Consider the following 18,817-nt stretch of genomic DNA (forward strand, 5'->3'; position numbering starts at 1 on the left):
ACTGAACTTTTTAGCTTATACTCTTTTCATTATTATAGCGAGAACTGTCAGCTCTTTTTTTTTTTATCTAATCTCACCTAATTGACCTGTAATTGACAAGAATGTATACGTCCGGCATTATAAGATACACAAAATATATATTTCCGGTGTGACCTGCACTCTCCATTCGCATAAATCGAGAAAATAAATGTTATTTTACGTTTGACTGACTGTGTATAATGACACGTCTGAACAAATCTATTAACTTGTTGCTGTGTGATTTAATTTAAGGATGGGATTCGCAGACGTTTATTTAGTACTGTTATATACACAAGCGAAAACCAACTGTCTTCAGTTATATGATGCGATCCATACATCTTTCTGCAAGTCTTTATATTTTCTTTCAACAAGCTCAGTGTTACGAATGGCTGGGCTGACAAGACAAGCATTAGATAAGTCAAAGATAGTAATATACGTAGAGAATAATAACACCCTACTTGAAAGGTTTAAGCCTCATATACGTTGAGTGATGGCAGGTTTATAGTTCAATTATTGACGATTTGGCTATTTTCGGAATACATTTAATACTGAGAGGTGCATATCAAATAAATAATGAATAGGTCTTTTGCCAAAAATCGTTTATTTATCTTCCATGACAGGCATACGTCAATCACGCATCCTCATATAAATATCATTGATCAAAAGGTCGTAAGCTTGCATTTAATAATACACTTTCTGATGGACAATTTAAAGTTAACGATTTTACGTTTTTCGCTTCAGGTGCTGGCATCCCGAATCCAGAAATCAGGGTCATTGAACCCGAGTTCCGTCCTGTTCCTGAAAATGTAACCCACAAAGGAGGTGATATGGCCAGGTTATTCTGTACGGTAGATAACCTTGGTGATAGAACGGTTAGTAGATAGTATAATGTATAACATCCTTCATTACCCATAACAAGTGCTGAAATTCTCTGTTGGTTTAAACCTTTACATTATAAGTATTGGCGTAAGTTATACATGACCCTTGCACTAGGACTGACGAAATAATTTAAGAAATAGACAGGGACAATGAAATTTGTACAGTCAGTGGCCCTGTAAGTACTGGACTTTTATACTATCATCGCGCCTAAAGGACAATCGCAATTCAAAATCCATAAATTAAAATGAGATATTTTTGTAATAGTGCGTCAACATTTCAACACGCCAAAACGTTTGACGGCCAGATAGCCAAGTGTGCAGTGAACGACAATTAACATTCTTAAGATTTATAAATGTGGGCTCGATCTTTAATTATCTAAAATATTATCATTTGAGACATAGGTATCAATTAGAAGATTGGTGATGTCACAATTATTCGCAATGTAACAACATTGCAAACGAAAATTGGGGTTGAGCCTAATTGGACATTTAACGTCTAAATTCGCTGTTTGGGTGTTGTCTGTCAAATTTAAATGGCATATAACGACCAGTCTGTCCGTCCGCATTGTCCGCTTTGTGTCTGGAGTACTGCTTGGAGTTAAATGATTGTTCACCAGTTGAAGGTGTGTCGCAAATCATGTTGGAATCTCTAGCTTGAAGGTCAGTGGCATATAATCTTAATTAATTGTGGAAGACCCTAGGTCCAGACTGTTTGCATGAGAGCTCACCACGATGCCCACTACTGTTCGCAATTTAACGGCAAAACAATGGTACATGTAAATGTTGAAAAAAATACTATACGCTGCTGCAAAATAATACGTGTTTTTTTGTGCCGTAGAAGACTACGTAGACGTATCCAGTGTTTATGTAATAAAACTGCCATACTGATTCCTTTTCTACAGAAAAAATGTTATTCCTTTTATAAAGATATTATTGGTGATAATGTTACAAGTCATTCAGTGCAATTCAACATCTCAACATGGATTGTGAATCCCCAATCTCGCCCTCTTCAACGCTACCAATCCCAGGTAGATATTAAAATAATTTCAAATTATCAAAAGTCACAAGCATTACAATAATAGGTTGATGTGTGTATAAAGTTTCATAAGATATGCTCGGAGACTAACTAGGACGGAAGGGTGGGCGGAGAGCCCATTTCAGTCTCGGTGCGAGATAATAGAAAGATAGCGCTGCGACCCAATTAGCAGACGTCGTGCCTTTCCGTGGATTTTGAATTCCACTGCGAACCATTTTTTTTTGATGATGCTGTAAATGCATGAACGCCAAATTACTGTTATATATAACTGATTTACGCGAAGAGAGCCAGATTAAATGCAGTAGTACATTCCTGCTCTATTTAATTGATGTTTTCTGAACCCTTCACACGTCCCTGTAAGGAAGTTAATATTTAAAATTGAAATATGTGAGAATGACATTAGTGAATAACATTAAAGCCAAAAGCTAACGGATGTACATCATTGTAATAATTACTTTAAAACATGTTCTATAAGGTTAAACTAGTATTATTATGTGATTGCCGACCATATCAATTCCGTAACATCATTGACGTCTTTAAATATGACCACAATTGTCAAACGTTACTGGTAATGAAAGGTAACGTAACAAATTGTGACGAGCGGCCTTGGTATTTATTGTAACATGAAATCTAATTAATGTTCTCGAAGAGTGGTGACCCAACTTCTTGTTTTCTAAACGTGTAGGCTACACCTTTTGACGAGGATGAAGTCGATTAAACAAACAATTATATTGGGAGTCAGTCCTTGTTTTCTTACTCATCAGACAAAAGACACTTACAACATTTTAATGATGCTGAAACTGTCCTGTATATGGTCCACATTATATTGACTTAGGTTTTTGATGGCTGTAAGTAATAAAAGTCAAGGATAATTCACACATGAAAGAGTGACAGTGATCAGACATAAAGGATATATTTGCAAACAATATGTCTGTAGACACCATCATCTCATATTATCAGTCTTCTAGAAATGGCTGAAAAAGAAAACTAAATGACAATATTATGGATGTGTAAAACGTTAACGGTAATTTTAATAGCAATTAATCGATAAATCTGTAATAATTCTCAAGACAATATGACTCTTAACTAAGTTAGTGATTCCAATAACTTTTAATTTTCTCAAGTTGAGCACAAGATTTGATTATTAAACTAGAATATGGAATACTGCACCACTGACGAGGTGGGACCCATATCAAACTAGAATTGCAGAAAGATTGCAGATTTGTATAATAAGTTTTCATTACAATATTAAATAACCAAAAAACATTTCTTAAGGACTAGTCTCGTTAAATGATGAACTAGCTGATTGGGTCTAAAACTGTAACGTCTTTCAAGATTCCTAATATGAAGAGTTGATAATAAAAGTCGATTGTTTTAACTCTAAAGTTTTATATTTTCTTTTGATCTATGGCAATAATGTAAAGTTGCAGTGTTGTGTCTGTCAATATTGCAACAGTTCCCACATGCATGAAAAGGATGTCACTAGATTCGACTTTTAAAAAGAATTATGAAAGGAGAAATAAATTTGAATCAGGAATTGCGATCTTGTCATTTTTATCTAGCGATGGTCGATAAATATGGACAATAATTAATTTCTACTTACATATCGGAAATAATCATAACGAAAATATACTAATATATATTATTGAATTCTCTAGTGCAATCAAAATGCGTGTAACAGCCCATTAAACATGGATGGAGAGCTGTGGGGACTATATAGAAATCATCTTTCTAATTACACTTCAGAGATATTATGTTGCTTTCGTTGAAACCTAACAAGGCATGTTATAGCCTCACACAGTTTCCATTAAGGGAGAACTGAAACGATGAGGGATTTTTTTCTCTTAGCTTAATTACCACTAACGTAATAATACAAATGTGTAACGAAACAATTTTCCGTTGATTACTTTTGCAGTTAGACCCCGAGGTTTGGCAATACAAAGAAGAAATAAACACTATTTTGTTTTGCCAAGTTTACAGTTGTATAAATAAAAGAGCTTTTATGATGCTATTTACTAAAGAGTATTATAATAATTGACGTTAGGAATTCGAGCAGCACAGAAAATACTACTAAAAGCATATAGCAGTAACTACCATATGTTATTGGTGAGAAAAATACACTTTTGTGTGTATTGGTGAATATTTTTGGGAATAGTTGATGAAAGACTCATTTGTAATTCTGTTAATACTAAGTATTGCGTCAACATCAGACAATCCTATTAGAAATAACAGATTTTCACCCACTCAAAGTACAGCTTTCACGTTAAACACACCATATTATGCTAACCACCAGACAGTATATTACATCCCAGACTACCGATCCTCACCAGTGCTGAAAATGAATGAACAATTTCTCCTACAATCAGATATCATGAATGGTATAATTGGTGTTCCAGATAAATTATGCCCCCCCCCCCCGCCCCGCCCCGCCCCGCCCCATGCCACTGGAACTTTCAGGGGGTATTATTTGTTTGTTTTTTTCGTTATCCATTATAAAAGAAACAAGCCAACAGTGATGCTGATGCCCCCCGCCGAAATCCTGGAATAAATAGAGACAATTAATTAATTGCACATTTCTCTTTTCAAAAGTATCGAGAAAACTGATTATCAACTATACGCGAAGTTTCATCACTCTCTATACTCGGAGTTTCATAGCTCTCATTTAATTATAACCACAGATATCGTGCCCAAAAGCATCAACTAATCAAATTGCGCATCTCTGCACCGTAAGGTGACAACTCCATCAAAGCATTCGTCTAATGAACGCCTACACCAAATTTGAACATTCTACCTCAATTAGAAGGAGAATTATTGTGTTTCAAGGTCTCGACCAATCAAATTGCTTATCGCTCTGCTTACCCTGAACAGAAAATGTTCATTATCGAACTTAGTCAAGGTATTCATACCTCAAGAATACATCACTGCGCTAAATGCCGTCCATTTAAAACGCTCACGTGATCATTTTGGGACGGGACTTATCGACTTTACGGCCAATGACTTATATATACTGCTTTTTATAACCGACTTCTGCTATTCCAGTAAAAGCGATATATTATAATATATGCCAATGGGTGATATTGCAATACAGTCTTTATCATTGTAAACTGCCTTTAGAGTTTCAATCTGTTTATCTTTCAAAAGAACGTTACATACTCCTAAATTTGTCTTCGCAAACAAAGTCGCTTCTGTGAACGTATCTTTCATGGGCGCCGCCATATTGAATAATTAGTGGACTACTTCGTGCTTCCGCTCTAATCCGTTTGACATCTTTCATACACACAACGGCTAAATAAACATATTAAATTTCATTCAATATGAAAATAGAAGAGAAAAAAATACTTCTAAAAATTTCTAATGGCATAATCAATGTTTTGACTAAAATCGTCGATGTAGGAATTAAAATGTCGGTTAATTAGGTTAGGTCCTGTTCTCAGGCGGAGCTAACTGTAGACAGGCAGTCTAAGTTTGGGATGCTTTCTTAATCAGCACCAGGATCATTGTAAATAAACATACTATATATTGAGAAGATGATGGCCGACATCACGACATTTTAACCCGACATTGCAACATTTTAAATGTCGTGGTGTCGGGTGATATGTCATGGTGTCGGGTTAAAATGTCGTGATGTCGGTTTGTTGGGTTGTCGCCTTATGAAGGGCGACATCACGACATGATACCAATCAGCCACCATATGTATATTTTTCTTATAGCGGCGGACTAGTATACCCGCGGACCAGTCAGCATCCCCCAGATAGACAAACTGGAACTAGAGACAAGTAAACATGCAACTTTCTGCCCTACATTTCAACCTAACCAACCTCTTAACTCTCGGATCCTTCCGCCTCAAAATCATGAGTATTCACCAAAACCTGGCTGAAAATGTATATTCAAACCCATTTCCTCGATTCTACACCAAAATGACAACAGAGATCGCCATGCAAAAGTGGGAAAGGGAGAGAAAGACTAAAAATAACTTTGGCCCTTGTTTTGTTGGTTACCAGCGTAGGAATAATTGGTGACCCGTGTCAGTATAATGTGTCTCAATGAATTACTCCAAGTTTTAGAAAATTCCACTAAGAACTTTATCATGTTTCGCATTCATAAGCTTTACAGGTCAAAATCTGACAGGAAAGACGATTCCAAAAAACGCGTTCGAAATTTAAAGTTTGATCAGTGAAAATGTAAATGAAAATAACTAGAATGGTATGCTCCAGTAAACAACACGGGCTATTTAAATGTCCAATCAAGAATGTTGGCTTGTATCGCATTCAAGATATTACGGCAAAGATAACTTCGAAATTTACGAATCGAAAATTTTGAAATTCGATAGAATTGTACCTTACGATCAAGCTCACTAACCCACTAAAAAACAACTACTACTTAAAAAAACGTCTATCGTGGACTTTGACCTACTGAATGTATATAGGCGTATACACCTTTAATTAAATTCGTATCTTGATTCCTAATAAAATAGGCTATAAATATTTTCAAATTTCTGATAACATAGGGATTAATTATCTGACATGAACACAAAAACCTGGTTATTGTTTATATGAAATTGAAAGCCAGCTCATTTGTTAGGAGAATGAATTGCGTCATTATAAAATGTTTTCATATTACATTATTATTTGTCTTTGGTAAGAGAAAACAATATAAAATGCACTTACACAGGACATAATGTGGTCTGAAATTTTATTTATATTGCTAATATTAGGTGTATAGATAAATAATTTTGGTTAGACAAAATAAAATGTTTAATATATTATCATCACAGAAAATCGTACCATTTCCATTAAAACAGCAACGAAGTGGCGATGAAAGTAAAATAGGTAAAAAATGAGCACATTCCTTTCGTTATTTAGAAAAATTGTTCTGCCATGCTAAGCCAAAATATGGCAAATAGTTAAAGGTGTAAATTAATGATACGCCTCAATTTAAGAAAACGGTTAAACAACAACATCATCATAGCTGGAAGTGTGTCTATTTGGTTTGACGATATTGGGTTATTTCCAGTTTGACTCAATTTTTGATGGCCCAGGGTCTTCATTCTGACAAGTTCTTCTATTTGGATAAGTGTAGAATTGTAGCTTGTAGCAATATACACAGTGATGATAGTTTATTGTTAAAACAAAGTCATCTATCAGTGAAGTACCAATAACCATAACATCTGGAACAAATAGACATAGTAACAACATTTCACTTCAATTATGTCAATACTTAATTAATGCCAGCTCAGCTAATGGTAGTCCTGATATTAAAAATCCAATGTACTAATTACTTACTGTAATAAAATGACTGTAAAAATATTTGTTGGAAAAGTCGTCGCCCGTGGCATGGAATAATAAAATACGGTTATATCGTTCTGTTAATCAACTTTTGGTGGTTTATAATCGAGTTCTAAAAAGTAATATTGCACCCGAGAGGTGAGGCCGTGCACTTTACGCGGTGTTTCATCTTTTTCCCCTCTGATCGCATCTGAGCAATTAATCTGTCTATTAACAAATGGCATTTCCGGACCGCTGTATTAAAAGAGCATGACTAGTTTTTATGGTATATATTATATAGACATTAACGATATTTATCGATCGATATTCTTTGATGTTTTTATTATACTTAAACAGACATTATGCAAGAGCTAAATCTGCCTATTGCAGGTCTTTCTTTTGGCCTCAAATGTTTTATAAATTATTAATTAGACATTAATTAACTTACAAAGACCATAATCATCGCTCGATGCCAATCGGATGCCTCCGATATTAAGTAGATTTAAATACGTTTTGACGTTGATGCGGTTACCGTAAAAATGGATAATCGGGACTTTGTTTATTATCGTAAGAACGGTAGCAATACATCTAGGCTAGACTATAATAATGTATCGCCGATAGCTAGGCTCGGAGGGAAGTAATTTGTATCATAAGGTCTGTCATTGAGTCAACTGGCGTAGTTTCGATTCCCCGGTTGTACGTGACAAGGTGTAGGGTCGCCTGTTTAATCTCGTGGGTTTTCTCCGGGTCCTCCGGTTTCCTCATACCGCTAAAGACCCCTACGCGCAAGTGAATTATTGAAATAAAATTGAACCATATGTTAGTCCCGAAATGACCTGGTTTGTGTCGAGTTGACGTTAAACCCCCACAACTGGGTAATAAAAAGAAAGAAAAGTCACATGGTTTCAAATTGGCTGACAGTAAATTTACAGCCCTAGTTTATTTATTTTAGTTTTATACAAGTAACGTCCTTCGGCCCATATGTCAATTATAATTTCCGCAGATGTAGAGGACCAAGGACATTTGACCCAATCAAAAACACCGAGCCCGACCCCGGATCACAGTAAGCACTTACTAGACCGGAAACTTGTTCTGCTAATATGTATTATCACCATGAGTGTTTGAGAGTTTAATCCACGCAAATGTGGTTGTATACATGTATTGTCGTTGCCTCCGTCCGCCCGTCGTCTCCTATTTCTCGTGAACACTCCACAGATTACATTCATTATCCAATCTTTTTGAAATTTGTATAATATATGTTGTTAACATTTAATTTTAAATAGATAGGCATTATTTAAATTAGTAAAACGAAGAATCCTATTGAATTTCAGCAATTTCCGTTAACTACTTCTAGAGTTATGGCCCTTGTTTTACTCTGTTGAACATTGTGAAGGCTCTAACTTATAAACCGATCTGGTATAACCTTTGTTTCATTTTGTTGAACCTTGTGAATGCACTAACGAAAAATGTCCGATCTATATTAAATTTATAAAACGAAATAGCCTATTGAATTTAAGCAACCTCCGACGTCTAGAGTTATGGCATTATTATTTGCCTTTGTTGAACCTTGTTAGATTTCTAACCAAAAAAATTTATTATCCGATCTGTATAAAATTGATATCGGTGCCTTGTGATTACCTACAAAAGAATAAATATGCGACAACCCCTACCGACTGCACGGACTATTTACCTGTTATGTTGCCTGGAATCTATCTTTTTTTTAATTCCGGCGAACTGGGGATTGAAATTAAGTTAGTGACCCGTAGTCTAGACGTCAAAGTTATATTGTAATACTAATTGACCTAATTATCGAAACATAATATTTATAACGAGATTATTTGTTTAAAAATGACCAACAAGACAAAACAATGCTCAGTGTCATAACAAAACAACTAATTAGATGTAACACGAAGTGTAAATATTTTGGCAGACTGAGAAGGATGATACTCCATAGATAATTATCGTAAATTTCCAATGACAATGAGGAACACAAGCTTAAAAACTCATGAAATCTAGTATCGTGGTGGTAATGTGGCGTAAAGTTGTATACATATCATACATGCCTTAAGTGTAATTTTAATCTCATTAAGCCAACTGCAAATACACTTCTACGTTTTAAGAAATATTTAACCAGATGACGATAGTCCCAGTTTAGGATTCGTGACGGAAGTCGTGCCAAGTTAGAATCAATTATTCGACCAATGAATAACACTCTGCGCTTGTGTACACATTGGCGTGCACGTAAAAGATCCCTTGGCAGTTGGAATTCGATATACGAGTAGGCCATAGTGCCGCTGCCCGGGCAAAATTTCCCTCATAGCACACTGTATGGCGTATAGCCCGTCTTCATTAGCCCAGTTTAGGAACAGAACAGTAGGACGTTAAACCCCATTTCATTTCATTTCATTTGTTTTTTGTTTTTTTTGAAAGGTAATATGGAGAAAATTACCGGAAATTAGTCCTTTAACAATAGGAACAGACACATGGGCAGACGATTCCAGAATACATGTCGAGCACGTGACAAAAGATAACCAATGGAATCTTCTTATCGATGACGTAACTCGGCTTGATTCAGGCACATACGAATGTCAAGTCAGTACCCACCAAAGAAAGATGAGAAATCGTGTACGATTAAAAGTTATAGGTAAATTTGCCATTGTCATTTCTCATTAGCATTGCAAGATTGATAGTTTGACATTCTATTTAGCATCAACATAGATCCCTACAAATCTCAATAACAAAGACTCCACTGCTCTATAGACGTTTATTGTCACTTACTTATCACAAACACTGTTTGAAACATACATTGTACAAGAGCTAAATCTGCATATTGCAGGTCTTTCTTTAGGCCTGAAATGTTTTCTAAATTATTAATTAAACATTAATTAACTTGTCCAGGCCATAATCAACTCTCCATGGCATCGGATTTCTCCGATATTAAATAGATTAAAACAGTTCAGCCATATTTTGATTTAAGCTAAAAAATGGAGGAGCGTTTGTACAAAATTTCCCCGTGTATCATGGAGTGCGTGTACAAGGCGCCGCCCTGGCAGTTTGAATTCGATGGACGAAGAGTAGGCGGTAACGCAACTAACTGGGCGACATTCTCGTCCCTAGCACGTGGCCATAGAAAATCAGATCTTAATCTGAAAATGACCGAAGTATTTTATTGACAAGACGTTAAACTCCACCCCATTCTTTTCCTCTGCTAGTTTTTTCTGTATTTTTTTGTATTTATGGAGCTATTCGTCTTCCATACACCATGCTAAAAAAATAGTTTCAAATGTCACATAAATGTACCAATTGTGTGATGGCCACATTATTGATGACCAAACAGTATTATGGCTATTTTTATTTATTTATGTTGTCAAAGGGTATCTTTAAATCTTATTTAAAAAAGGTGAAATTTTGTTGGCATTTGAGCTATGGCTTTATAATAGTGTTTCAATGTTTTCGAATATATTTTTGTAGTTCATGGTATTGAATGCGTGATGTAATATATATCATGCCAACTATGCTAATCTCTTACGCATTTATATTTTTATTTTCAACGAATTCTTTTTATTTGAGTGAAGTTTGTGTAGACAGAATTTTCGTGTGGGTTGATGTATTTATAACTGAAAAAAGAATCCCAACAACTAATGTTAATAAATGAAACTTAGTATGAAAAGAAACCATATGTTTTTATCTTTCCTTCTCTATTCTTCAGATGACCCAGTGAAAAGAAATCCAGGTAAGACGTGTTTCCTTTTCACTCATTGTACTGGTTTTTACTTTCAACCTTCTCCATAGCAGTTTTCTTCTTTGAACAATTATCCAATTAGGTGAGCGCCGAAGGGAACGGAGAAGTATGGCGCCTCTTACAAGAATTACAATCATAGTCAAATGTTTTATGCAATTCGTTTGCATTATTTAGCGACACGTTTACACTGGCACAGATTTATCTTTGAAGCTAATTGCCTTCGGGGTAGTTGCCCAAACTCCCGAATTTAAATTTCCCGCAGCTGTTAGCACAAATCCAAAAATCGAAGGGTTATCATACGTCCAGAAAGGAAACATACCCTACATTGTGTACCCTAAAGGCGCAAAATTGAAACATGAAGAAAAATGGACTGAAATATAATCTTTCCAACTGATGTAAGTGTTTCTGTTTTAATTTTACAGTTATGCAAGTCAGTGGTACGCAGTTTTTGGAAAAATATTCAAATATGCAAATTTACTGTAAAACGTCAACTATATATAACGGACAATCTAACGTCGTTTGGTTTAAAGATGGCGATACATTATCCCCGGCTTCGGACAATAGAATAAAAATAGAAACTTATTCTTCCATACAAGATAATACAGTTACCAGTTTATTAAAGATAGACCAAGTAACGCAAAGTGATAGTGGTCTTTATGTTTGTCGTAATTCTAACAGAAAGGATATGACAACAGTTCAAGTATTTGTTATCAATGGTAAGTATTTTTCGATAGTTGTTGACCCCCGAAGTGTCATAGGATACATTTGCTCAACCAGTATTCAAAACCTTTAATCAATTATCAAAGTATGCCATGTAATATTTTGTTATGTCGTTCAAAAGGAGTGTAAGATATGGTTTCATTTTGACTATAAGATCCCAAGATTCCTCTAGGCAATTAAGAAGGTCGGCAAGGGAAGAACACTGGTTGGTCAGAGTGAAACATTATAAATCATTATCCAATGTCCATCTAAAGAGGTTATTAATATTAAAATAACAGTGAACACTTTCTTTTTCTAACCACTTTAACGTAAAATATACACGCACTATAGAATTAAATTAATAGCTTTGAAGGATTATAGGGCAAGCGCTCAATCTAGTTTGTGGGGATGCACCTCCACGTAGCATAGCGTTGCGTTGGCTAGGTAGATTGAAATTGTACTCCATGCATAACACATGTATTTCTTATCTATATTTATTGTTGGATTTTTTTGTCTTTTAGAAAAACGGTTATTTCATTTATATAAATATATAAATATTATTTTATTCTGCTTATTAACTAAACATACCTTTCTTCTTATTTAAGGTGGATCTAATAATGTAAAAAGAGGTAAGAAGAATCTCGCTTATTTGGATTATTATAAGTATGGGGGGAACTTATGTCTATAGTATAAATCTACTATGACATATAATGTAATTTCTACATAAACCACTCTTACTTACTTATTACCAATATCTCTACAGCTAATATACACCCCCCTCTTATATTTACTCATTGGCGCCACTTTTCATTAACCTTTTTTTCTGTCTTGGATTAAAGATACATTATTCAAGAGTTAAATTTGCAGTTCTTTCTATAGGCCTTAAATGTTATATAAATTATTAATTATTAATGTATTACCATAAGAAGGTCATAATCAACCCCATGATGCCATCGGATGCTCGAGATTTTAACTAGATTAAGACGTTTCGGCCATTTTATGATTTGATTTAAAAATTGAGAAGCAAGGCTAAGGCTCGAATATTTTAGTACCGTGGTTACGATAATAAAAATCAATGTACTTATCATGGTTCAGAATAAAGTAATTTGAATGGAATATTCGATATATTCCTTTTGCATTATCTATTTTTGAACTATTACATCAAGAACGACCAACTCTTTATCTAAATCTTACATAAAGTATCTTTAACTCTATCTACATTTCATGTACTTTACTAAAATGAATCACTAAAGAAACGCCGCTGGTTACTTAATGTGCGTGTGTTAGTTGTATTTTACGCCCGTTCCACCGATATCTTTTTATTCAGTTGATTATTACCTCAAAAATGGGCGTGGGATTGACAATCTTGCTTGAGAAATAACGACTTTCTCTCAACTCTATGCGTAGAACTTTAGAAGTATCTTTGCAATTTACACAAACAAGCGATTTGTTATCAGAGTAGAGTATCTGCTAAGGTGCTGATCAATTTGGGGCTCAGATGACGTTTTCTAGTTAGAAAACGGATACAATCCAGATCAACGAATTCTGACACAATACATTGATCAGTTTGGGGCTCAAGTGACCTGTTCTCGCTGGAAAACGAATACTATCCATATCTACGTATTCTAACACTATAATCCGTAATTATTACAAGTGTTGGTAATACCATTATAAATTACCGAAATGGAAGCATTTATGCCATGCTTAATTAGGGGTATCATCTCAGACGACAGCAACGACGCGGCACCATAAAAGATACAACTCATACCCCAATTATCTGAAGCATGAATATAATTCAGATTATGTTAAGAAATTCCAAAAAGTGGAAGCTTTCCTTGTCACCGTACGTTTATTTAGTATTAACCGACACTGTTATGTCTCGGCCAAGTGAGGGAATTTGATTATGTTCTGTAAATGATCGTTTTACTACCACACTGGAGTTTCTGTTAAAGGAAACGGTGTACCATAATTGTAGTATCAACTGTATGATTTGGAGATTGGATATGTCCCAATTAGTTCTTTCATTAAATCATCATTATAATGTTTTATTCGTAAGATAGCAGGGTTTTAGGACAAAATCAATTTGAGAACAATTTTACGTGTTCTGATTTTGATTATTTTTATTACGCGTGTTCTTAATTATCCCGTTTAATCATAAAATTATAAACACTATCCCCAATAAATGTAATGTGCACATTAGCACATTTATGTGTTAGTTGAGCGCTATATAAGTGTGTAATAATTATATTAATCATTATAGAAGTTGTACCACCCTCTTAAAGGACAAACAGGATAGGACCCATTCTCCTGTCCATGCAGTCTAATCTGTTCATACTTAACATCAAAACATAATCGACTACATTAACTCATGCAGCGAGGGAAGCATCGCTTATTCGTGTCTAAACCCAATAAAAACCTTCCCAGAAAGAATAAAATATTTAACAAGATTCCTGCGACAATTTTTAGTCTACAACAACCAATATCAATTGAAAATGACAATACATATAGTTATATTTATTGTTATCGTTTGTTGTACACTAAAAATTGTTGAAGAAATTTTGTCAAATCATAATTGTCAAAACGGTCTTCACCAGGCATGTATACTAAACAGAATTATAGCTTTAGAAACAAGCACTAGATTCGATACAATACATATAGTTATATTTATTGTTATCGTTTGTTGTACACTAAAAATTGTTGCAGAAATTTGTCAAATCATAATTGTCAAAACGGTCTTCACCAGGCATGTATACTAAACAGAATTATAGCTTTAGAAACAAGCACTAGATTCGATCTTCCTTACAGAATGCGTTATATTACACAAACATTCACATAGTGCTATATTTAGGTCATATTTTTTTTCTTCCAAATATTCATTTTACGCCTTTGCTTCAAAAACATATTGTGCCCCATAATAGAATTAATTAGTAAAATGCTGCATACAATAATATCACAATATTTTGAACAGAAAACGGCCCGACGGAGTCAATTAACAGAAGAAAAGCAATTTGTTTTATAATGTGGGAAAACTGATCTTGAATAAAATGTTAAAAAAGTGACGAAATCTAAAAATCTGCTAACTCATCTTATCTAAATCAATATTTTTCTTGGAATCGTTCCATCAGCAATCTTCTGCAGATTTTATCATTTTTTTCTGGCATTTATCTGAAAATTGAAATATGATCTCAGGTATATCCCAACACCCTTATAGGTGAAAGTCTCTAAAACTTCATAGAATTGAAAACAATTGTTGATAAAGAGATATTCCCTGGTATAGTGGGTAAATGTAGCTTTGTTAGTAGTACATTATATTAAAGCCCCATGTAGGCCCAAAGATATAAGCACTTGTTCCACAACGTTTGACAATTTGGGTTCATATTTTCCCCTCACAGCTTTTTTCAGTGATGTTTAAAAGTGTGCAAAAAGTTAACTATTTCATTAAAGTCATAAATTTTCCGTACTTTTATGATTCTTGAATCAAATACCAAAAGAATCATCTCGCTTTAAGCAACAGTTTCTTAATAGACAAAATACCAATTTCGCTTTATCATTAAAAAAACCCGATTCCTGGAGATACATTTATTTCAACTTTGATGATGGACAAATTCTTTATATGAAGTTACTGCTTTTACATTAAAAGATATCTTTTCGCAGATACATGTACATCACAACATCCGATAATTGTCTTCCAGAAGTCGGAATAGCCTCTAATCATTATGAATGGAGTTGATGCCGACGATGGCTGTGTTATCACGGCTAACATAATTGATGTGAATCCAAGTTCAATACGAACGACCCCGGGGTTAATAGAAAGCCTCTTTATTTGAAGTGAGAAAATCAAATAAATGGTAATGTTATATGTCTAGTTCGATGAGTTCTATCAACAACTAATCACACGCATACACCTACCCCATCTCCCGCGCAAATCTTTGAGAATATCACATTGACCATGAACAGAACAATAGTAAACCATACAAGTGTATATTAATGATAATATTCTGGTCTGCAAAAAGGTTCAGGAGCGAATATTATTACGTTCTTTTAATGATATTTGTATACCATTACCGTACTAGATTATATAATGTTTTTCGCTGAAATGTGATTTTATTGTTCCGGTATTACAAACAACAGTGTCTAATTCTCAAGTCCAAATAAAAAATAAATAGGTGGATAATAGGTAGATTTTTTTTCTGCTTGGTCGAAAACCATGAAATACTGGTACTGATATTAGTGAAAATAGATTTACTAATGTACACATTTCTATTTCTTTCGATCTGTTTCCTCCTAAGACGTAAACTTTCTTTTCTTAGGACCATCGCCAATTTAGGATTTAATAACTTTATTTCTATATGTATTACCTTTATATTACAGTGACGAATGTTGACATACAAGAACTGTCGCTATAAGCCATTCAATTGTCTTTCATACAAGTTCAAAGTAACCCCAGATCTACAAAATGCCAAGTATATCATATATCATATTTTATATACATTATTCAATACCATAAGTGTATATAAATAAGTTAGAGCGGGAAATAAGGTCAATAAATAAATGGGTTTATATCTGTATTTGACAACTGATTGAAGTTGTTTCCATATACTGTAAATAATCAATACCGATAGTTTGTCATACGTTATCTCAAAATATATGTCAATATACCGATAGTTTGTCATACGTTATCTCAAAATATATGTCAATTTCCAATTTTGTATATTGGTTGATATATTTGTTACACTAGGTTCTTAACAATACGTAACATGGACCATCACATATATAATTGTCAAATTTCAGATCAAGCCAAATATAATACCCAGTAATTACTTGATCTCTATGGACTATTACACCATCGCTCGAATTCATAGAATTCCGAAATAAGACAAAATGGTGGTCCTTTAGTCAAGAATTTAGGTCAGTGGTTCGAACATTTATGGTGGATTCTCGAATATGGGTTTTAGTTCTGTTTGCCAGCTATAAAGTAGACAATACAGATCACTTTGCAAATCGGATTGGTAAACACCGTCAGGGTAGCTGCTATCTTGCAATGATGTTGTCACTTTATTGTGTGGATGGGTCAAACTAATCGTGGGCGTTGTTAATACGCTCATTCCGTGTAGGAGTTCCACCCTCTCCTTTTCCGAAAACCCTTTGAACACGACAGATGCTACAGTTTTTAACCTTGTTTTTATTTGAGAATATGAAAGCGATATAGATTAGATTTCTTGAAGGCATAATGGATCCTTATGAAATTTGGTCAACATTCAATTTTTCTTGTCGGATAAGCTGCGCTCGAGACATGGATGCTGTGTGTGGGGGTATTTCCACTCTTTGTTTGGCAAAAATTTCATTATGTAATGTCACCCAATGTACAAGAAACTATGCCTTATTTGTAACCAATATGCGGTTGGCGTAGACATTCTATCTATGAACTACAATTCACTTATTAATGACCAACAACAAGTAACAAACACATTCCACCGCCAAGAATCCCTACAAATCGCCACATGAGACATTAATTTGCCTTAGTACTAAATGAGAATAGCCAACAATTACATTATTAATTGGCTAGGCGCGAGTCAAGACTAATATCATTCCCATCGATAGTTGGTGGTCATTAAGTTATGACGTTTCAAATGAGTCTGTTTTATCACGACACTCAGAAATATCTTATTGTGAACTTGCTGTGATTGTCTATTTCTGAACACCATCATATCGTTTCGTTAAGTGTACATGACAGCCGACATTCATCAAGAAAGAGTTATCATCTATCTTAATAGAAATCTTTCTGAAACAAATCCCAGCCAAGTTAAAGGTTATGGACCACATACCGCCAGTTGATCAAAAATAGGAATAACCCTTCACAGTAGGTAATTAACCACATTAAATCACTTGCTAATAAAAACGATCAAGGAAATATACGAACCGAAATCCATCATACACCTCTAAGAAATGTAATTTGAGATTTAGCCAGAGGACTGAACGCAGTTAATTTGATCGCTGTAAGTGGACTCCGACCGATGAAAAACTGAGCAGTTGTTTCCTAATTCTATATTTCTTTCTGTATTTTTTAACTATTTTTTAGAAATCATCTTATTTCAATTATTTTCAGTTAATAATCTAGACATATTTAGAATTACCAAAATAACAAATATTTAATTGAATTTTTCGTCCGACTGCTTTCTGTAAAGATGTGGGTGGCCGAATGGTTTAATGCGTGCGCCTTAGATCATAAGGTCTGTCATTGAGTCAAATAGCGTGGCCGATTCCCTGCATGTACGTGACAAGGAGTGGGTCACTTGTCAAACCTCGTGAATTTTCTCCGGACCCACCGGTTTCCTCCCATTGCTAAAGACCCTTACGCGCAAGCGAATTATTGAAATAAAATTGAACTATATGTTGGTCCTGAAATGACCTAGTTTATACCGAGTGGGCGTTAAACTCTCTCTCACTCCCTCCGATTCTGTAAAAAAGTTTATATCAATCATAAAACATTTGATTAAAAGATCCTATTTTGTTTCGTTTTTTATAGTTCAAAATTTTCGTTTTACTTGTCTTTACTACACTAAGATCTGGAAAAGTTGTTATCATTGAAGTGTTACCTCGAGCTTTTGGCGTGTGGTAATCCACTAGAAACATCAATGCTGATTGATTGATCGTATGAACCCTGCTGCGACCTGTCACTAAAACTGGTCAGATCTATATTTCGTTTTTTTTATACTTTCGATGACCTCTACCACATGAAGATCTGACCAGTTGTAGTGGGGGTCGCGTCAGGGTCATACGCGTGGCTTTTGATCTTTGACGTCAGACATTTGATTAACCAATCAGTGTTGATATTTCTAGTAGGATACCCACAGTTCCGTGCATTGTACGCCAAGAACTCGCTGCAACAGACCGTTTCATTGGCTAATCCCTCACATCAACCAGAACGCGGGTTATATATCAACTCTTTCAGATCCTTGTATAGTAAAGACAGGTAAAACGAAATTTTGAACTACATAAACGAAACGAAATAGGATCTGTGTTTAAATCAGATGGAAGTTTTATATGAAATTTCTGATTCGTATTTACAAATTTTAATAATATAAAGTTCGAGGACTGGCAGATTTTAATTTCGTTTTCTTTTGTAAGATACATTTTCGTGTTTGGTTCAGTTTGAAAATACTGTCATATCAATTTCGTA

At 34.6% G+C, this 18,817-nt stretch overlaps 1 protein-coding gene across 1 annotated transcript in view; it reads left to right on the forward strand.

Moving 5' to 3' along the window:
* Positions 1-18,817, forward strand: part of LOC126817538 (myopalladin) — a 45,567-nt gene that overhangs the window by 24,689 nt on the left and 2,061 nt on the right. The window contains exons 2-6 of the mRNA XM_050544591.2: positions 760-890; positions 9,627-9,840; positions 10,906-10,929; positions 11,361-11,654; positions 12,243-12,266. Coding sequence (XP_050400548.1) covers positions 760-890; positions 9,627-9,840; positions 10,906-10,929; positions 11,361-11,654; positions 12,243-12,266 — 687 coding nt within the window. The remainder of the gene's footprint in view (positions 1-759; positions 891-9,626; positions 9,841-10,905; positions 10,930-11,360; positions 11,655-12,242; positions 12,267-18,817) is intronic.

The sequence above is a fragment of the Patella vulgata genome, chromosome 4, assembly GCF_932274485.2.
Source record: "Patella vulgata chromosome 4, xgPatVulg1.2, whole genome shotgun sequence".
Classification (NCBI taxonomy): Eukaryota; Metazoa; Mollusca; class Gastropoda; family Patellidae; genus Patella; species Patella vulgata.